Here is a 23,078-nt window from a genome sequence, read left to right on the forward strand (position 1 = left end):
AGGGGTCTGCTGGGGTGATCAGGGGGGTCTGAAGGCTGGGGTAGGAGATCAGGGGGGCTAGGTGCAAAAAAAAAAATCAATGTGTAGTGAATACTTACTATGGCTTCCTCCTCGCTGGTGGTCTCTGGAACAATGAGACCACGAGGCGAGGAGGAAGCATGTATAAGGCACTTTGCTTACCTAAAAAAGTGCCTTATACGCATTGATAGGCAGAAATCTATATTCCTCCGCTCGCCGGCGCTGCTAATTGGCCGGCGAGCTGGAGGCTAAATGTCCGGCTATCGATCCCCGGCGGAGTATCGCGTCACGGATGACGCGATTGCTCCGCCCATGCCAATACAAGGACCGCCACCATTTGTACATGCGGCGGTCCTTGCGGGATCCACTCTCCGGCCGCCCCTGTGCAGTGGGCGGTCGGGAAGTGGTTAATATGTATTTTATAAAAAAAAAAAAAAGGTTATAATTTTATAAGACCTGTAATTTGTATTTCAGTGTTGACAAAGGTAAAAAATGTCAGTTCCTGTACCAGTACTACATGATCTTCAAATTCCCTTCGCTCATGAAATAATTTGTTATGTGTTTAAATTTGAGGTTGGTGACTACAAATTGAGTTATACAGTAGTAGTGTAGTTATGCAGAGCTGTCATAACTTCACCGAAAATATTGTACAGTGTGCACACTGAACAGAGGGCCCATGACCCATAAACCTGGTTCATATCGTGCTTGACGAATGTGTAGCAGAAGAATGCCCCCATTCTCCTGCAGAGTACCTGCACATCACTGCTAAATGTACCCACAGTTAAATTGCCTAAGGTTCAATCAATGTGCTTTGTTCCAGTTTGTGGCTGGATAGTGTAATGCAGTGGTTCTTAACCTGGGGTCCACAGACTCCTGGGGGTACATCAGCACCTGTCAGGGGGTCCCCCATGGCAGATCTTGCCACACAGGAGAGGCATGTGGCAGGCAGTTTCCGCAGCAAGTGGCCCCGTAACTTGCATAGCCCAATTCCAGCATGGACTCCTCTCGCCGCGCTTTCCTTCACTCGCTGCACTCTCCTTCTCTCGCCGCTTTGCGTCCTTTCCCCATGTTTACCCAGCGGTGCCTCTCATGACGTCAGAGGGTCCGCCGGAAGTAACCATGGCGTTAGGATGCGGCAAGGCAGTGAGAAGAGGAGAACTGGGGAGAAGAGGAGAGCACAGCGAGAGGAGTCCACGCTGGAATGGGGCTAAGTAAGTCTTTACTGAGGGAACCACCTATACCTGCCTATCTATACTGGGGCACCACCTGTACCTGGCTACCTATACTGGAGCACATATAGCTCGCTACCTATACTGAGACACCAGGTTAACCTATACTGGGCTAGCACCTGTACCTGGCTACCTATACTGGGGCACCTATAGCTCACTACATATACTGGGACAACACCTGTACATGGCAACCTATACTATAACTATATGTGGGGCACCTATACCTGGCTAGGACAAGGGGACAAGAGGTGACGCAAAAGTGGACAGAGGGACAAAAAAAAAAAAAAAAAAAAAAAAAGAGGCACAGAGGTAAAGAGGGGTACAAAAGAGGCATAAGGGAAACAGAGGGGAAAAAAAGAGGCAAAGTGGGAACAGACGAGACAGGGGACATGAGGTGACACAGAAGGTGAAAGAAGAGAACGGGTTAAGATTGCACACAGTCCCCATCTCATTTGTTAACCGGGGACTACCTGTATTTCGCTAGTATTTGGCTCCACCCACGTCATGGCCACACCCACTTTCACGTGGCGCTTTCTTCGGTTGGGGGTACATTTGCTTGGGGATGAACCACAAAGAGGTCCATGTGCTAAAAAAGGTTGAGAACCACTGGTGTAATACAGTGATGTGAAAAACTATTTGCCCCCCCCCTCCTGATTTCTTATTCTTTTGCATGTTTGTCACACTTAAATGTTTCGGCTCATCAAAAAACGTTAGCTATTAGTCAAAGATAACATAATTGAACACAAAATGCAGTTTTAAATGATGGTTTTTATTATTTAGTGAGAAAAAAAAAACCTCTAAATCTACATGGCTCTGTGTGAAAAAGTGATTGCCCCCTTGTTAAAAAATAACTTAACTGTGGTTTATCACACCTGAGTTCAATTTCTGTAGTCACCCCCAGGCCTGATTACTGCCACACCTGTTTCAATCAAGCAATCACTTAAATAGGAGCTATCTGACACAGAAGTAGACCAAAAGCACCTCAAAAGCTAGACATCATGCCAAGATCCAAAGAAATTCAGGAACAAATGAGAACAAAAGTAATTGAGATCTATCAGTCTGGTAAAGGTTATAAGCCATTTTTAAAGCTTTGGGACAAAAACATGGAACAGCGATGAACCTTCCCAAGAGAGGCCGGCCGACCAAAATAACCCCAAGAGCGCAGAGAAAACTCATCCGAGAGGCCACAAAAGACCCCAGGACAACATCTAAAGAACTGCAGGCCTCACTTGCCTCAATTAAGGTCAGTGTTCACGACTCCACCATAAGAAAGAGACTGGGCAAAACGGCCTGCATGGCAGATATCCAAGGCGCAAACCACTTTTAAGCAAAAAGAACATTAGGGCTCGTCTCAATTTTGCTAAAAAACATCTCAATGATTTCCAAGACTTTTGGGAAAATACCTTGTGGACCGACGAGACAAAAGTTGAACTTTTTGGAAGGTGCGTGTCCCGTTACATCTGGTGTAGAAGTAACACAGCATTTCAGCAAAAGAACATCATACCAACAGTAAAATATGGTGGTGGTAGTGTGATGGTCTGGGGTTGTTTTGCTGCTTCAGGACCTGGAAGGCTTGCTGCGAAAGATGGAACCATGAATTCTACTGTCTACCAAACAATCCTGAAGGAGAATGTCTGGCCATCTGTTCGTCAACAAACTGAAGCGATGTTGGGTGCTGCAGCAGGACAATGACCCAAAAAAAACAGCATATTCACCTCTGAATGGCTGAAGAAAAACAAAATGAAGACTTTGGAGTGGCCTAGTCAAAGTCCTGACCTGAATCCTATTGAGATGTTGTGGCATGACCTTAAAAAGGCGGTTCATGCTAGAAAACCCTCAAATAAAGCTGAATTACAACAATTCTGCAAAGATGAGTGGGCCAAAACTCCTCCAGAGTGCTGTAAAAGACTCGTTGCAAGTTATCACAAACGCTTGATTGCAGTTATTGCTGCTAAGGGTGGCCCAACCAGTTATTCGGTTCAGGGGCAATTTCTTTTTCACACAGGGCCATGTATGTTTTGAGGTTTTTTTCTCACTAAATAATAAAAACCATCATTTAAAACTGCATTTTGTGTTCAATTATGTTATCTTTGACTAATAGTTAACGGTTTTTGATGAGCAGAAACATTTAAGTGTGACAAACATGCAAAAGAATAAGAAATCAGGAAGGGGGCTAATAGGTTTTCACATCACTGTAGTTGAGGGCTACATCTCTGACACAGGAGTCCTGGGGTTTGAATCTCGGCTCTTCCTGTTCAGTAAGCCAGCACCTATTCAGTAGTAGACCTTGGGAAAGATCCTCTAACACTGTTAATTCCTATAGAGCATATCCTAGTGGCTGCAGCTCTGGGGCTTTGAGTCTGCCAGATGAAAAGCATGATATAAATGTTATTTGTCTTGTTTGTACCCCCTACACAAATTCTTACCAAGGAGTAGTTTTAATTTCTATTTAACAGCTACTTTATAGCTATATCCTAAGTTTAGTTAAAACATCTCTCTGGTGTGCATAAAAAAGAGGTATGCTAATTGCTTAAAAGATAAGGCTCATACACACATCAGACTATAGTCTTTGGAAACTGAAAGATCACAGACCAATTTTACCCCCTTCCATGTAGTATGAGAGCCATACTCTACACAGTCTTTTCTATGGAGCTGAACTCCCCATCAGAAAAAACTCTTTGCAAGATGCTGCACACAGATGCTGTACAGACACAAAAGATCAGTATCTGCAAAAGACCTGTTCCTGCCAAAAATCCGTTCCTGCAAAGTGCAATGATAGTCTATGGGATCTGCAAATCCTCATACACACATGATTTAACTGACATTCATCTGCAGATCAGATCCACCAGGATGGATTTTCAGATCTGCGGATGAATGTCAGTTAAATCATGTGTGTATGATGATCTGCAGATCTCATAGACTATCATTGCAATTTGCAGGAATGGATTTTTGGCAGGAACAGATCTTTTGCAGATACTGATCTTTTGTGTCTGTACAGCATCTGTGTGTGCAGCATCTTGCAAAGATTTTTTTCTGATGTGGAGTTCAGCTCCATAGAAAAGACTGTGTAGAGTATGGCTCTCATACTACATGAAGGGTGGTAAGATTGGTCTGTGATCTTTCAGTTTCCAAAGACTATAGTCTGATGTGTGTATGAGCCTTTAGAATGCCCCAACACATTGGCCTCAATTAACTAAGCAGTTTAGACTAGTCTACTGATGGTTTTTAGTCTACTGATGGTTTTGTGTAATGTTTTAGACCTGTTTTTAGATCTGGTCTAAAACATTTAGTAATTAGGTCGGTAAAGCAGGGGAAATGATCAAAAGATGCAATTCACAAAGGCAAACAAGGAGTAACCACGTCCACTTTTTCTGACAGATTAGACCAGCTGATTTCTGTCGGTAAAGTAATTTTGAGAGGTATTTTAGACGTGAGGCTGGAACCTTTTGAATTAATTATGCAGGAGTTTAATTGTATCCAGAGGAGAGCTCATCAGAGGAGAAGGATGTCAGTCATAGCTACTAGTTTGTGAATTGCATCTTTTGATCATTTCCCTTGCTTTACCGACCTGATTAAAGAATGTTTTAAACCAGGTCTAAAAAGGTCTAAAACATTTGGTAATTATTAGTGAATTCCCTTTTGATGCAACTGATTTACATAAAATCATCAGTAGACTAAAAACAATCAGTAGACTAGTCTAAACTGCTTAGTGAATTGAGGGCTTTTCTAATAAGATTCAGTGGAACCCCGTATCAGTTGGGTTCAGAGGCATAGCTCTGCCCCCTTGCAGAAAAATGGCCCTGGCCTTTTCTTTATCAGATATCGAAAAGGCAGAGGCCTTTTTCTTCAAGATGGTAGGGCTACATATGATATGGTGCACCAGTGAATCTTCTTATACAGACGAACTAGGGCATTCATGTTGGCAATGATAGGTCAGGATGGCCAACAGGGTAGAGTGTCCGCTTTCAAGCCAGGAACTTTTCTTTGTTCCCACAAGTAGATTCCATCTTAATGTAGCTTTACATTTTTAAGCTTTGACGGTGCTTAAAATGTCTCTTATGTTAAAGTAAACCGTGAGATGATTCACACTACATTATTTATACTTACATGGGGCTTACTCCAGCCCCATGAGGTCTGTGGGCTCCTTTGCCGTCCACTCTGTTCTTCCATAGTAGCCGCCAGTATTTCTTCCATCCAAGTCCAGTAGTCCTCTTCTGCGAATGCGTGGCCCAGTTGCACTCCCCCAGGAATGTTCCCATGGCCACGAGTGCTCTGCACATGTGGCCGGGCATGCGCAGTAGAGAGCGACTGGCCCAGACTTACAGAAATACCAGTGGCTACCATGGGAGAATGGAGTGGCCGGGGAGGATGAAGAGGGAGCTCGCACACCTCATGGGGTTGGAGGAAGCTCAAGGCAAGTATAAATGATGCAGTGTGTACCGTCTTACTGTCGGGTACACTTTAAATACTTTCAATCAACAACATTGTTATATGTAAATTTGAGAAGACGGAGGTATCAAACTGAGGAGTTAGAGTTGGGTAATTTTTGTATCGACTCCAAAGCCCACTGAATTCACAGGGAGAGAGGCACAGAGGAGGATACTGGAGGCGCAAGGTAGCTTAGTGTTTGACTTAGAAAAAAAACTAACGGGGAGGCAAGAAGTTTTTCTGACTTCTGCAGCACACTGGTAGGTAACAGTACCTGTGTACATTTACACTTTCATGGAGTGGTGCGAGTTAAAATTGTGCATCTATGAACGAAGACTGTTTCTTAATTTTTTTGCTTACCAGTGCAGACTTCCCAACACCTCCTGAACCAAGGACCACGAGCTTGTACTCGCGCATGATGGCTTCCCTTTTACCAAAAACTATAGAAAACTGTTTGGGAAGGGGAAAAAAAGAGAGTTGATTACATTTGAGCCGATTTAGCATTTTAGTTTCAAATCTTTTTTATTTGGTAGCAGTATAGATTACAAATATGCTTTCACAGCTTTTGAAAAATACAGACAAAGTAGCTTTTTAACTTAATACAATATAATAGTATAGATCGTAAAACATAACATTTTGTGCCGGTGTAGTGCTTTTAGGCAGCATTATCTATATAGAAGGATCATGCTACCTATATAAATTTTTTAGCATCAGTATATGTAGTTCAGCTCCTTATATTCTCATAGGTGCTTCTTGTAGGAGGGAAAAGACACTTTCAGTTAGTTGCTTACATTTTATGCTACTAGAGAGCCGAGCTAGCTATACAATTGAACTATATATAAAAAACAAAAGAAGACTAAACTAAACTAACAACAAGTAACGGTCGGTGGCCATCTGTGCGTGAAGTTTCAGCTTACTAGGGCTTGAGATGTCTATGTATGGAGGCATTGACTTCACTCCCTTGTGGATGGGGAGGGTTAAGTTTACAATCTCTCTTTTTTATTTTTATGTTATTATATTTGTAACTCGCTCTTGCATTCAGAAGGATTCTAATAAACTTCTGATTCCTGGTGTAGAGGCGTTCTGTATCCAGGGGAGCCAGATTTTCTCAAAGTGGTCGGTCCTATCCAACAGGTTTGCCTTTATTTTCTCATTAAGCATAGTGGTGTGCATTTTTGAAAGCACTCTAGAGTATATCAGATTAGTCTGCTTCCATTGTGAAGCTATATAGGTTTTAGCTGAGTTCATTAAAAATTGTATTAGTTTATGTTGAGCATTGGTAACATGCTCTGGCTGCCATCCTAGGAGGCATACTGCTGGATCCAAATCTAAATGTATCACTAAGATATTTTTAATTTTGCGATTTAATTTTTCCCACAAAGACGTGGCTATCGGGCAGGACCACCATGTATGAAAAATAGTACCTATTTCCTGGCATCCCCTGAAACAGAGCTCCGAAACATCTGTAAACATACTATGCAATCTAGCTGGTACCATATAGGTCCTATGGAGCAGACGCAAGGAAACCTCCATGTCTGTAACATAGAGACTCCCTTTTGAGAGTGTATCGAGACATTGTGACCAATTTTCATCATCTAGTTCTTTTTGGAGGTCACCCTCCCACGCCAACTGACATATGGATTTAAGCTCCTGGGTTTTAGCATTTAAGGTGGTGTAGATATAGGATAGCATACCTTTGTTCAGGGGGTCTGTCACACAGATGCTTTCAAACGGTACTTTTAGTACTTCTTGGCCTATTTTTGCTAATGACTTTATATAATGATGTAGCTGATGTAGCCTATAAAGTTCGCTATTTGGTATTGTTAGGTTAGTTACCATATTCTGTTGATTAACAATTCTGCTTCTGTGCAACAGTCGCCCCAGGGTAGTTAGATTATGCTGTAGCCACCAATTAAAATTTGATACAGTTTGTCCTTCTGGAAATTCAGGATTGTGTAGAATTTCAGTTAGCTGGGAGGGGTTCGATTGTAGATGGTACTTGAATCTCACTCTTTTCCATATTAAAATTGTAAGGTGTGTGAAAGGTGACCTTTTCTTAATCGTGGAACTATCCCACCTATTTGCCCAGAGTATGCCTTTCCAACTTAAAGGGGCCATGCAGTCATTTTCCAGTTTTACCCATAGGGGAGAATGTACTCCAGCGTATATTGTTGGTATAAAGGCTAATTGAGCTGCTTGGTAATACTTATAAAGATTTGGGACTGAGAGGCCCCCCTCCTTTTTATGTAGCATCATGGTGGTCCTTGTGATCCTGGGTTTCTTTTGTGCCCATATGAAGTGAAAGATACTTTTTTGCAAGGGCTCTAACGCTTTTTTTGTTATCAAAACTGGGAGGGTACGAAAGTAATATAATATTTTCGGGAGGAGGCTCATTTTAATAGCAGTTATTCTGCCTGCCCATGATATATTATAGTTCATCCAACTGTGGATTAGGGTCAAGAGAGCTTTATAGAGGGGGGTATAGTTCCATGAGTAAAGTTGTGCTGGGTCCACTGCTATCCTAACTCCCAGATACTTAAGGTAGTGTGGTTGATATTTGAACTGAAAAAGGTTACTGATGTACTGGCCCATGCCTTTTGGGAAGTTACTAAACATAGCCTCTGATTTTGTTAGATTTAATTTAAGTCCTGAAATGTTTCCAAAATATTTAAGGGACTTTAACAGATTAGGGATAGTTATGACAGGGTTGGTTAGTGTTAGCAGGACATCATCCGCAAATAAGCTCAGCTTATATTCATGCCCACCGATATGATAACCCTGTATATCTGGATTGAGGCGTACAGAGGTTGCTAAAGGCTCCATAATTAATGCGAATATCGCAGGCGAAAGCGGACAGCCTTGACGGGTACCTCTACGTATAGGGATTGGGGCATTTGTGGACCCTGGTAGTTTAAGGTAGGCTTTGGGCGTCGAGTACAGCTGTCGCATTATATGGACGAATGCCCCCCTCAGCCCAACATGTTCCAGTACTTCGAACATATAGTTCCAGGAGATGGTGTCGAAGGCCTTTTCAATATCCAAGGCCAACGACACCACCTGCGTTCCCGTTACTTTTGCGTGCTGGAGTATATTAATTGCTTTGCGTATGTTGTCTGTGGCCTGCCTAAATGGGACAAATCCCACTTGATCCCTATGTATCAAGTAGGGGAGGATCTTATTAATACGTGTCGCCAATATACTTGTTAGAATTTTGTAATCTTGATTTAACAGAGCTATGGGTCTGTAGTTTTTGGTGCTTAGCTTATCACGGTCTGGTTTGGGACATGTAGTTATATGGGCATCTAGGAATTCCGCGTAATCAAGTGGTTTTGTTCTTATGTTGTTATATGTTTTGGTCAAGTAGGGAGTCAAGATTTCAGCAAATTTCTTGTAATAAATAGCACTTAGACCATCGGGGCCAGGTGACTTATGAAGTTTGGTCTTTTTAATTGTATCTTCAACCTCCTCTTCTGTGAAAGGTCGGTTTATATCTTTTACTGCATTGGGGGATAGTTTAGGTAGGTCTAAGGTTTTAATGAAGTCCTTGATGTTAATGTTTGGGTCTGAAGGTTGTGCTGAGTAGAGACTCGAGTAGTATGCATGAAAGGCTTGATAGATTTTGTTGGGGTTACTTGTTATTTGGCCTGTTGTTGTGCGAATTTTATTTATAGTATTAAACTTCTTTTGGTCTCGCAGCTTGGCAGCTAACCAGGAGTCTGGTTTGTTTACATATCGATAATAGCTTGCTTTAGTAAGTCTAAGTGCTCTTTCTGTTTTCTTGGCTAGAAGCACATCAATTTGCGCCTTGGTATCTTTTATTTGTTTGAGGATGTAAAGTGATGGTTCATGTTGGTGTATGCGTTGAAGCCTCATTAGTTTAAACTGCAGGTTATCATATATCTCCAGAGAGCGTTTTTTTATTTGCGAAGCAGTTTTAATTAAATAGCCCCTTACTGCCGCTTTGTGCGCCAGCCACAGCGTGGTTGGTGTTACAGCCTCTGTGTCATTTAAGTCGAAATATTCCTTTAGAAACGCAGATATTTGTGATCTGGTTTTTTTATTAATAATCATAGATTCATTTAGTCGCCAATGTGTACGTGGGAATGTTGGAACATGTAGTTCAAGACTGACCAGCAGGAGATCATGGTCTGTAAACGTAACTGGGACATGCCGTAGGTATTGTAAAGAGGGGACCACTGAAGAAGTAACCAAAATGTGGTCTATCTTGGCATAAGTGTTATGTGCACTCGAGAAGTGTGTGTAGCCCCGCTTGGAGCCATACAGCTCTCGCCATACATCTACCAAAAAGTTATCTTCTATCATGGCATTAAATTGCGCTCTTTGGGTCTTAGTTAGCTTATCCGGGGTTGGTTTGGACTTATCAAGCCCCTCATGCAAAGTCAGATTAAAGTCACCGCACCATATAAAAATGGTATTGGGTCCTACTTCAATTCCTTCTTGTATTTCAGTGAAAATTTGTAATGCAATTTCCGGGGGTGCATAGGTGTTAATTAGATACAATGTTTTACCATAGATTGTACCTTTCAAAATGATGTAGCAGCCTTTAGGATCTATTTCTACTGTGATGACATCAAGGGGTAACGTATTTCTGATTAGAATCATAACTCCCCTATGTTTTTTATCAGCATGGGCATGATGTACTATCTTAAAGCTTTTATGGTAGAAGCGTGGACAGGAGGTTTGTGTGTGGTGTGTCTCCTGCAGGCATATTACATCAGGCTTATGTCTCAGTATCTCCACTAGTGCCTTCCTTCTTTTCTGTGGGCAATTGAATCCCCTCACATTGAGGGATACAAGTTTTAAAGTTTCCATTGGGAGTATATAGGATTTACAGGATATAGCATATTGATTGCTATGTAGTCATAGCCCTGTTGATAGCACAGATAACCACCGCAACAAGAAAAACAAACCATATTAACGTTAACATTGCAACAGGTAGAAAATATACTTAAACGGTTGGGCGGGTCGCCCTTTAACATTTGGGCAGACATGAGGGTCTTAATGATCACCCCAGTTGTCTGCTTCATGTGGGGGGAATCAACATAGGAACCCTGAGTGAATGGAGGATATATAAGGTAGCAGACAGTTGTTGACCTCACTTATGGTGAATTTAGCTGATGGGAAGCCTGATTGGGGTGGATCTCGTATGTGTGGGGTGGTCTTAGCTTCATAATTGACTATTGAAGTGGTCAAGTTACCATTAGGGGTAAAGTTAGTATCTCTCCCTTTTTTTTTTTTTTTTTTTGAAAGTAGGGAAAAATGACATTCTCAGATATTGTACTGCGAACTTCACATATACATTTACTGTCTGCTTTAGGGGGAATAGCCCCCTTCTTACTTACTTTGTACTGGAGGAAGTAGCATTCAAAAACATAAGCAGTAGTAAGGTGCTAATATAACATTATCGTTAGGCATAACCTGTCATAGTTGCTTATGCTAAGTTCTGTACACACATTTATAATAATTATAAGAATTAGCCGTCCTAACTGTGCTTATGGATCCCATTAAAACATACAGGTGTAAAAACGCCTCCCTTCAACTTGACGCCAGATTATTTCTCCTTTTGTTATAAGAGAGAGTCACAAAAAGTAGAGGGTAGTTGCAGAAAACAGTCTACCGTTAGCGTTAAGGCGAACCTTCATAGCATCACACATTTATAAAAATAAAGTCTCAACGGTTTCAAAAATATCAAAAATATCAAAAAGTAAAGTAATCAAGAAGGGATAAGATGTATAATGTTCTTACCCATGCTTAAAGATATTGTGTCCTGAAAGCAAGATGGGACCGTCCCTGGGCTAGCAGTGAGGCCATAGTCGCTCGCTACATCTAGCGACGACTTTTGCTGTAAAAAGAAATTAGTGTACTCACAAAGCGTTGCTTTATATGATAAGGACTGGTGTTGAAGTTACTTTGGTCCGGAACAGATCTATATTCAAATCTGAAGTCATCTCGGAGATGAGGACGGTGTCCCTGCTTGCGATCCGGATCTTCTTCCCGCCGTCTGCCACTCTCGTTCTGGTCTCTGCGGCCTAGGCGTCTCCGGAGCCTGCGTAGTGTTTACTGTTATGTTGGCGGCTCCTAGTAAGCGCTTACCCTCTTCGACTGTAGTGATCCGATGGGTAGTGCCTTGAAGTGGGAAGATCATGGAGCACGGGAATCCCCATTTATAACGAATGTCCTCCGCAAGCAGCGCTTGTGCAATCGGCCGGAAGGCTCTCCGTTTTTGTAAAGTCAGCGGCGATAAATCTGCATAGAGCTGTACTGATCCGGGGACTCCCGGCAGGGAGGTCAGGTTTCAGGCGGCCAGCATTAGTTGTTCTTTAGTTTCGTAATAGTGAAATTTCAAGATTACGTCTCGAGGTAGATCAGGATTTCGCGGCCTGCCCAGAGCCCTGTGTATTCTGTCCAGTCTAAACATAGATTGCTCTACCTGAGGCAGGATGGCCGAGAATAAGTTAACTGCAACTGTGCTGAGGTCCGTAAAGGATTCGGGTAGGCCTCGTATCCGTATGTTGGATCTACGGGCCCTGTTTTCCTGGTCCTCTTGCCTTGCCTCAAGCGCATCTAGCCTCTGATCATGGGTATCCAGGCGCTTCTTGTCTTCGGCCAGTGCGTCTGCAAATGAGTCCAACCTCTGCTCGATCACATGGACCCGATCCCCCAAGTCTCGTATATTGTTGTTAATAGTTGCTACTGCGCTGTCAAGCTCTCTCTTTAGCATCTTTTGTATTGAGTTAAGGAGAGCTGAATTGTCCTGTTTGGGGGCTGTGATGCTACTCGGGGAGCTTCTGGTCGACTGGGGAGAGGATTCAGTTGAGCCGCTGGGCGTCTGCTCCGATGCTGCGGTGGCCATCTTTGAGGCCTAGTTCTTCGCGCGGCGGGCTATAAGCTCTGGTATAGTTTCTTCCTGGGAGCTGTTTTTCTTTCCCTTCCTGGTCCGCTTACGCGTGGACATATCCCGGGTTCAATCTTTGCTTAAGTTAGCTGGCTGTGAGGTCTAGTTGGCGTTAATAAATCCTCATTTCTCTCACTCAGGCACGGAGCTCAGCAGACCTGCATCCGATCTCGCTGGCGCCGCGCATGCGCCCCCCCGATTTAGCATTTTAGCAGCTTGCAAAGGCAATTTACAAAACAGAATGTTTGGATAACAAACAAAACATAAGAAAGTGAAGGGTGCCACCTTCATTTCTTTAAACAAACATTTAGTGCCTAGATTCCATGATGGATTCCATGATGAACTTCCAGCTTCATGTGTTTCTAGTTACAGTATGAAGCTGCAACAACTAGGTATGCAGTCAGAAATCCGGGTCTGCACAATTATTTGTTAATCGGTGAAATTGGAAATAACCAATTAAATATTACAGTGTGCATGTTTCCACAATTTCAGGTCTACTTTAATTAGACATTTTGCCAAATCTAGAGGTAATTCAGGTAGAAAGAAAGCTATTTATTCATTTTTTAAAATATGTATCCGTGCACTACCAATTAATCACAGCCTAAATGTGTTCTTGTACTAGGTTTGCTATATACATACAAAACAGTTGATACTAACAGACAAAGTAATTAGCGCCCTCTAGTACCTGTCTCTAACCTGGAGACCTATGGATGACCCATGTGGACGTCTTGGAGGCACTTACCTGACCCAAAGTAATTGGGACCACATTAACATTTGGCGGGAAATTGGCACGCCGTTAGACATAGATAGTTTATCTATCAGCCGTGCACCTGATAGACAGATAGTTTGCTTGATTGATGCATTCATCCAATTTCGGCCCGCTTGTTGCGGCACTGATTTCCATACAATTTGATAAAATTATCAAATCGGACGGTCGATTGGGCAGCAAAAATCGCTAGATTTGGTCACCTTTAAAAATGGCAAGTACATAATGAGTGGGTACAAAATTGCATGGTGTGTACTAGGCATTATGGTCTGCTAATTTCTCAGCCTTAAAGTATTTGGAAATATGGAGCAATAAATCAGCATCTGTCATAAGGCTCGGATAACATTAAACAGGAACAGTAACAATATATACAATGCAGTAAATTATTCACTTCAATGTGAACTATACTTTTCCATTAAATATCCTGGTTTCAGCATTAGAAACACATCCTATAGCTATATAGCTGTATATTGGCATGTTCCACGCCTTACAAGTGTTTATTCTGCATAATAAACAGCCTAGGCTAAGACTGACCGTAAACGGATCCTATTTTATACAGTAAAACCCCCATTATCTGGCACCAACAGAGATCGGCTGATACCAGATAAATGTAATTGCTGGTTGCATGAGAGAGTGTTAAAAATAGGCCTAGCTAAAAAAATAATATTCCACACTGCATACGTACCATAAACTCTGTAGTAATGTTGAAATACATTAATTGAAAAAGTTAGGACAAAGGACAGACTTAATGCAACAGATTTATTTTATTAACCACTTCGCATCTAGACCTTGTTTCCCCCTTATGGAGCAGAGCACTTTTGACATTTCCGCTATGCCCCTATTTAATCAGCAATAACTTTATCCATACTTTTGGCACCTTAATGAAATATATATATTTTTTTAAAGACAACTTAGGCTTTCATTGTATAGCATTTTTCCCTCAAACAATTTTGTTTCCTAGGCAATTTAATGGGTGGAAAAAAAGAAGAAAAAGAAAAAAAAAATGGAAAAACATTTTCTCAGTTTTACCAATTCTAGTTTAAACATAAAAAGTGCTACTGGTGATTAAAAAACACAAATTTTGTTTGGCTATTTCAACAGTTTATCACAAAACGTTATGTTCCTGTCACAATTTATGGTGACAATATTTGCAACTGAAAATGCTACAGTGGGTATTTTTCACTATGAACTGAGCAATAAAAAGCATTTTAATGGTAAAAAAAAAAAAAATCTTATTGGCTCAAGGAACTTATTTCTTTTCACCAATTAGTGCTGCAGCAGATAGTTCCAGAGGTGTGCACAGGAGCAATGCCCAATCGTGCACAGCTGTGCTTCAGCTACATGACGTATATCTACATCCTCGTGGCTTAGATGAAGTCACAGAGGAAATAGATATACTGTAGTGGTGGATAAAGTGATTCATGTATTAAGATGTCACGTATTTTGTAGTATATACAGGCGCTGATCCAAACTTTATCTAATATGTATGTTCCACCAGCTGCTCAGGATCAACCACATCCACAATCAGTTCCAAGAAAAATTGCATACAAATCCACAGCGCTTGGTACTCAGATAGGCATCTGCAGTATCCCCACAGTGCTCAAAAGCATATTTCCACAGTGATCATCAACAGAAATAAATCGAGAAAGGTCACTTCGCCATCCAAGAATCATATAAACATTTATTAGAAGCTGAATCTACATCACATATACAATGACTTACTTCCAGGGTCCTTTTAACAGGGACCCTTAGTAGTTAAAAGCATATAGTGTAACCCAGTACACATTTAAAATCCAAAAAACGATCTCATATAAGAACATCCCTGATGACGGCGCAAGGCCGAAACCGGTAGGAACTGGAGAATGGGCAATTTATATGAGATCGTTTTTTGGATTTTAAATGTGTTCTGGGTTACACTATATGCTTTTAACTACTAAGGGTCCCTGTCAAAAGGACCCTGGAAGTAAGTCATTGTATATGTGATGTAGATTCAGCTTCTAATAAATGTTTATATGATGCTTGAATGGAGAAGTGACCTTTCTCGATTTATTTCTGGTGATGGTCACTGTGGAAATATGCTTTTGAGCACTGTGGGGTTACTGCAGATGCCGATCTGAGTACCAAGCGCTGTGGATTTGTATGCAATGTATTAAGATGTGTAAAAGTAGATTTATGCATCCTCCAAGGGCAGAATTTTTTCTGGTTGCTTGAGACTTCTGGTTAACAGAGTTCTGGATAATGGGGGTTTACTGTAAATAGGTTCTGTTCACACTTGCCAGCCTGCAACGTATCAGTTGTAGTTTGCGGTTCACGATTTTTCCAGGAGAACTGATGCATTTCCAAAAAAGCCTACTGTGGAAAGGCAACTGTCCCATGGGCCACTGGAGTCTGTCAAGTGGAGATCTAGCCTCAGTGTGAGCTACAAAGTGCTATGCTAGCAAAATGGATACAATTGTGGGGCTGGAAATTCCCAGTTAAGGCAGTGAGATCCAGTGATGTTCCCCACACGCGTGCTGCTTACAGAACAACAAGAAAACAGAAAACCACAGTGTGCAGCAGTTTAAAGGGGACTGTCCAAGTGGAGGGGTCTCACCTGGATTGGTGGGCTGTTTGTCCAGAACAGCCGTTATACGCATGTATTCCTCTTAGCGGACGGAGATTGGGCTCTGGCAATCCAGTAGGTAGGCAGAGATGTCCCGTGTATGCATAGTACAGTACATTATGTACCCACCACTGTTAAATGGACACATTTTACTGCTAAAGAGGCAGGGACATGCATAATTTAGGTCCGCTTTAGCAAAGACATCGGGGGCACAATGCTGTAAAATATAAATATATAAAATATTTATTTATATATTCTCCCCATCCAGCTTATTGCGTATTCCACAACAGTGGAAATGGACCCTTACATTTGGTATTTATTGAGAAGAATAAGTAATTACCTTTTTAAATAGGAAAAAGTTATACATCAATAGATAAGACACATGGTTAAATACAAAAGAAATCCGTAAGTTTTATTCTGATGAATTGGTGTCAGGTGCCTGATAAATTGCTTTCAATTACTTCTTAGGACACATGTGTAAACCCCATTGCACTGTTCCAAGTAAGCCCTCTATATGCCTCTGCTCTGCAGTGTTATGCCTTTTTATGGAAATCTGTCCAAACTCAGTCTGTAGCTTCAAATACTGCTCTCTACCATTTCTCCCTGGCAAATAAGGAGAATCCCAGAGCCTGCAATGAAGATCTTAATTCTAATGTTTATTCTGCCTCCAAGCAATGCATGCACTTAATCAGCGACTAACTGCCTGAGAGCCATTGCCAGCATGCTAAAGGCATAATGGCAACACTTTATTCCGTCTTACACCAAATTTCTTCTTCTTAAAGTGGAATATAACTCAGATCCCCCTCAGCTCTATAAAAACATAAAAAAAAAAAAAAAAAAAAAAAAAAAACACATATTTTACTTGGTCACTTCACTGTGCCTTTAACTTCTGCAGAAGGCACTGAAAAAGTTAAGTCTTAAGCCCCTCCCCCCAAAAAAGCAGCGACAGCTCGTCGACAGGACCCTCTGTGCAGCAGCCGTACACACGGCGCACAGAGATGCAGCGGAAGCTGTCGCCGAAGGTTCCTCCCCCCGCTGGAAGCTACGCCCATGGTAAGTGGGTTGGTGTCGCTAGTCCGCATACACACGGCGGACTAGCGACAGTTGCGGCGACAGCTGGTGCCGGCGATAGAGCTGTCACCAGGCGATTGGCGTGGCCAAACTAGCGACTGTTTGTGGCACGCGCGTTATACACACGGGGGACCTGTCGCCGCAACACGTGCGTGCCACGTGTTTGCGGCGACAGTTGTAACCTGTGTGTATGAGCCATTAGGGCTCTTTCACACTAGAGGCCTTTTTCGGCGTTTTACCGCCACGCCCATAGTTTGTGTTTTCCATGGTAAGATGAAAGTCCACAGACTTTCATTTTACCTTTCACTCTGAACACCGTGTTTTTGAGCGTTGCGTTTTGAAGCTCCCCGTCGCTTTTTCAGTGCCGACAGTGGCATTTCGCGTTTCAATGATAGTCAATGGAAACCACAAACTACAGCTTTTTTAAAACGTAAAAAAAAAAAAAAAAAAAAAAAAGAAAGAAAAAAAAATCGCTGAAAAAAATCCCCATGTTTACATGGTTATTTGGGTTGAAAAAAAAGACATCTGTCCATCGAGTTCAACCAGAGATTCAATAATAATTTAAAAAAAAGGTATTGGCGTTGAAAAGCATAAAAACACCTTAAACGCACCAAACCGCTGACAGCAAAAGGCAGCATTTTAGCCTTTTCTACCGTAGCCTCTAGTGTGAAAGAGCCCTAAGGCAGGGGGCACACTTGTATTTCAGTTTTCTGCACACCATGTGTTTTTGTATGCAGAAAAATGCACGCTTTTTAAATGTAATTGATACAGAAAACTGACAAAATATGCAGACTTATCCTGCAGGATGTCAGTTTTTGTGTGCGTGCGAAAAAAACGCATTAAGGGCTTGATTCACTAAACCGTGATAATTGATATCACGGCCGTGCTAGCGTTTTGCGTGCATTAAAATTGCGCGTAACGTTTTTCAGGCTTGATTCACTAAACCGTGATAACTCATCATGGCAGTTTTCATGTTTTCGCGCGATCGCACATTTTTGCGCAAAAACTTGAAATTTTGTACGCCATCGCGAATTTGTGTGAAAACGCGACTTTTTGCGTGAAAATTCTCAAAAACGGCCGTGATACAAGTTATCACGGTTTAGTGAATTAAGCCCTTTGCGTGCCAACATCGATTTTCATTTTGAATTTTTACGCGAAATTCCCGTTTGTGCATGGAAAAATTAGGCACGTTTTAACGCGCGCAAAATGCTAGCGCGGCTATGATATCAGTTATCACAGTTTAGTGAATCAAGCCCCTTATCAGAGTAGCATAGCAAGTGCTATGAACTTATGCCTGCTAATTGGCAATGGCACTCTTCCTGCCCTGAGCCCCTGCGGGTTCGTAGCGCTTGCTATGCTACTCTGATAAGGCGTGTTAACTTTGATAGCGGTGATCACTTTGATAATGTGCGATATTGGTCCTATCACGATTTAGTGAATCAAGCCCCAAGTGTGAACTAGCCCATTAATTACCTTGAGTTCTCAGTTTAAATCAGTTTTTCTGTGCAAAAAACACGCATGGAAACAGTCAAGCGTATCGCCTTTCTCACTGTTTACTATATGGAAATCTGCCTTGGCAGAGCTCTCCTGCAGTCTATTCACCATTGCTGATGAGAACTAATTAACCTTCTTGCCTGTTATCCCGAGCTCAGCTCGGGGTAACCTGCGCAGAAGGATTTCTCCGGCAGCGCTGGGCCGATTTTCAAAATTTTTTTTTCACTGCACGCCGCTAGCACTTTGCTAGCTGCGTGCATATTCCGATCGCCGCTACCCGGCGCGTCCCCCCCCCCCTTCCAGACCCCTTGCGCAGCCTGGCCAATCAGTGCCAGGCAGCGCTGATGGGTGGATCGGGATTCCCTGTGACGTCCCGACGTCCATGCCGTCGGTGAAGTCATCCCGTCCCGTCGCCATGGCGACCGGGGAAGCCCAGCAGGAAATCCCGCTCTGAACGGGATTTCCTGCTTACTCTGATCGCCGAAGGCGAGAGTGGGTAGGGGGATGCTGCTTGTCAGCGGCTATCATGTAGCGAGCCCTGGGCTCGCTACATGATTTAAAAAAAAAAAAAAAAAAATTAAAAAAAAGTGCTGCGCTGCCCCCTTGCCGTCAGAATTGGAACGGCAAGGGGGTTAAACAGGTTTATCTGCCTAAAGTACAGGTGTCAAACTCAAGGCCATTTTATGTGGCAATCAAGAGCTTCAAATGCATTGCTGTAGGCAGTGAAACCGTCAGGTGGAGACAGATCATCTAGGATCGGCCCTAGACGCTTTTCATCTGATCTTCACCGAGGATCTCTACAACTTAGTCGTGGCAGAGACCAACCGTAACGCCAAACAATGTATTACCGCAAATCCGAACAGCTACCATGCCCAGCCTTTTCGGTGGAAACCGGTCACAGTTTCCAAAATTAAAATCTTTTTGGACCTTCTCAACATGGGTCTCACTAAAAAAAAAAAAAAAAAAAATGTATTGCGGTCCTATTGGTCTATGCACCCAATACATCACATGTCCATGTACTCTGCTGCCATGTCCTGCGCTTCCTGCACTTCAGTGACAATACAACCTGTGCAGCACAGTGGCATAGTGGTTAGCGCTGTTGCCTTGCAACGCTGGGTCACTGGTTCAAATCCCAGCCAGGTCAACATCTGCAAGGAGTTTGTATGTTCTCCCACAGTCTGCGTGGGTTTCCTCCGGGCACTCCGGTTCCCTCCCACATCCCAAAAACACAGATAAGTTAATTGGCCCACCCAAAATTGTCCCTAGACTACAATACATACACTACACAATATAGACATGACTATGGTAGCGACTGGATTGTGAGCTCCTTTGAGGGACAGTTAGTGACAATATATACTCTGTACAGCGCTGCGGAAGATGTTGGTGCTATATAAATACTAAATAATAATAATAATAATAATAATAATAAGTCATAACCGGCTCCACAAAATTCGGCCCCTCATAGACCACCTGTCATGCAAATTTGCAGATGCTTACTACCCTGAACAGAACATCTGCATAGACGAGTCCCTTGTACATTTTACCGGGCACCTTGGCATTAAGCAGTATATTCCAAGCAAGCACACCCAGTATGGAGTCAAGCTGTATAAGTTCTGTGACAGGGCCACAGGCTATACATATCGTTTTAGGGTCTATGAGGGAAGAGAATCAAAATTGGAGCCGGTCAGATGACCTGACTACCTGGGGAGCAGTGGCAAGATTGTTTGGGACTTGGTGTCACCCTTGTTCCAGAAGGGGTACCATCTTTACGTGGACAATTACTACACAAGCTTGGCCCTCCATCAGCATTTACAGCTACTTGGAATTTGCTGCTGTGGCACCGTGCGGCCTAGTCGCCGGGGCTTCCCCCAATGGCTCACTAGTACCAGACTTGCACGGGGGGAGAGGGTTGCCTTGTGTAGCGAAAACCTGCTCGCGGTGAAATGGAAGAACAAGAGGGACATTTACCTTCTGTCCACCATTCAAGCAGACACGGCAGTCCAAATTCAACGAGCAACTGAGGTTTTTGAAAAAACCCTCGCCGTCCACGAATATAACTTTAATATGGGAGGGGTGAGCTTCAACGACCAGATGTTGGCTTCCTATTTGGTTTCCCGCAGAACCAGACGCTGGTATAAGAAAGTGTCTGTTTATTTGATTCAGTTGGCAATGTATAACAGTTTTGTTCTCTACAGTAAGGCTGGGAGAACTAAAGGGTCCTTCCTTAAATTTCAGGAAGAGATCATTTCGGAACTCCTGTATCCAGAAGGAGCCGTGACCCAAACCCAAAATGTAGTTAGCCGGCTACATGAAAGACACCCGTATGTCTTTCCAGGTACCCCATCTCTCCGTTCCCCAAGAAAATGTTGTCGTGTCTGCAGCACGGCTGGAATAAGGAGTGACCACTTTTTATTGTCCCTACTGTCCTGACCAGCCTGCCCTATGCGTAGGGGACTGTTTCAAGAACTACCATGAGCAGGTACGCTATTAGAGTAGGGAACGAGAGACACCGAGTAGGCACACAAAGGTCTCTCAAAGCTTTTTCACACTGGCGCGATGCGTTGCCTCCAAATGGCCTCCAATCAGAGGTGCGCTGAGTCCCCCAGAAACTGCAAAACGCACCTTGATCCCAAACAGAAGCTCTGCATATACACCAAAGCAAGGCTGTTAAGTGGGAGCAGCTGACCAAAAATGAATTAAATTAGTACATGGCAAGGAAATGAGCAGCGCTACTTAAAAAAAGATAAGTGCCTACCTGCAAGAGAGTGCAAGCCCCACTTGTGGGGTAAAATACACACCTAGCATACACATGACCTGTCTACCACTGCAGGGTGTTGGTTTCCTGTAACAGCTTGCATGCAACTTTTTAAGTACTCATCCCTCCCACTGTGGAGAAATCATCCTCGATGGGAGGGGACCTAACACTAACTAAATCCTAACCTATGCATATGCATAGCCTGGGTGCGCCACCAAGTAAAATTGAAAATTGTGCAAAAGGTGGATCAGGGCATCACCAGGCCGCCTCCGAATGTCCTCCAATCGAGTACTTAACGAGTACTTAAGTTCCATGCAAGCTGTTACAGGAAACCAACATCCTCCAGTGGTAGACAGGTCATGTGTATGCTAGGTGTGTATTTAACCCCACAAGTGAGGCTTGCACTCTCTTGCAGGTAGTCACTTATCTGTTTTTAAGTAGCGCTGCTCATTTCCTTGCCAGACAGGGAATAATACCATGTACTAACGCAATATTCCCTGAAGGTCTGTTTTTGGCGGGCGGGACCGGATACGCCAATATGCAGTGTGAAACCAGACATCAGCTTTCGAGAGACCCAAAAAAAGTTAAAGTTCCAAATGTTAATGTTTGGTTATAATGTTTAATAAAGTTTATCAAAGTTAATGGTAATGAATTTATTGCATTGCTGCTTGCTTTTTTTTTTCTCTTTCTTTCTTTTCTCGCACTTTCTCTTTTACCATCCTTTACCCTTCCAGGTGGAACGACCGAGTGACCGACCGATCAACCAACCAGCTGCAGCACTGATGGTGCATCCTGACAGAAGCATTGCGCGTCTGTCAGATTACACACAAGTCAGTGCATGCAGCGCTGCAGGATGAGATTTCTCCTCCGCAGTAAGATACGTTTGCCAAGGCATATGATTTGAGGGGCGGTGTTGGAGTTCCTATGCTTTGGCAAGCACTTTGTATCAAAACTGACAAAGGTTTTTTCATCCACATCGATCGATGTGAATGGATTAATCGGGTTTGCCAGGGCATAGGAGCAAAGTGGGTTTGGAAAATTTTGTGGGTGGTGCTCCTACGTCCTGGCAAACGCCATGCCACTTTCTTTTTTTCACATATTACGGCAGATATTTTTTCCATCCACATTGATCAATGCGAATGTGAGAATCTTTGCTGTTCATTTTTCCTTTTTATGGAAAAAAAAAAAAAAAAAATTAATCACCAGTTTGCCCAATATAAGGAGTAAAACTGCTAATGCTGGCCATACATGTAATGATTGTGGAGACGCTGAAATGCCAAGACAGACCCCATAAATGACCTCATTTTGGTAAGAAGACACCTCAAGGTATTTGCTGAGGGGCATGGTGAGTTCATAGAAGTTTTTTTTTGTCACAAGTTAGCAGAAATTGAATTTTTTTCTCACAAAGTGTAATTTTCCGCTAACTTGTGACAAAAAATAAACTTTTATATGAACTCATTATGCCACTCGTGGAATACTGTGGGGTCTCTTTCCAAAATGGGGTCATTTCTGGGGTGTTTTTACTGCCCTGGCATTGTTTGGGGGGGGGGGCCTAAATTGTGAGCACCCCTGTAAAGCCTAACGGTGCTCATTGGACTTTGGGCCCCTTTGCACAGCTAGGCTGCAAAAAAGTGTCACTCATGTGATATCGCTGTACTCAGGAGAAGTAGTATAATGTGTTTTGCGGTGTCTTTTCACACATACCCATGCTGGGTGAGAGAAATATCTGTAAAGGACAATTTTTTTTTTTACACTAAATTGTCCTTTGCAGAGATATTTCTCCCACCCAGCATGGGTAT

The 23,078-nt window shown here is 42.7% G+C and overlaps 1 protein-coding gene across 2 annotated transcripts in view; it reads right to left on the reverse strand.

The window, feature by feature from the left end:
- The window catches only part of RAP1A (RAP1A, member of RAS oncogene family), a 221,457-nt gene that overhangs the window by 133,388 nt on the left and 64,991 nt on the right, over positions 1-23,078 (reverse strand). The window contains exons 3-4 of one of the 2 annotated variants that reach the window (XM_068269744.1): positions 15,951-16,176; positions 6,036-6,125 (exon numbers count right to left, since the gene is read on the reverse strand). In XM_068269744.1, the coding sequence (XP_068125845.1) occupies positions 6,036-6,092 (57 nt within the window). In that variant the 5' untranslated portion in view covers positions 6,093-6,125; positions 15,951-16,176. The remainder of the gene's footprint in view (positions 1-6,035; positions 6,126-15,950; positions 16,177-23,078) is intronic. The other variant, XM_068269743.1, reaches the window with a different exon arrangement.

This window comes from Hyperolius riggenbachi, chromosome 2, assembly GCF_040937935.1.
Source record: "Hyperolius riggenbachi isolate aHypRig1 chromosome 2, aHypRig1.pri, whole genome shotgun sequence".
NCBI lineage: Eukaryota > Metazoa > Chordata > Amphibia > Anura > Hyperoliidae > Hyperolius > Hyperolius riggenbachi.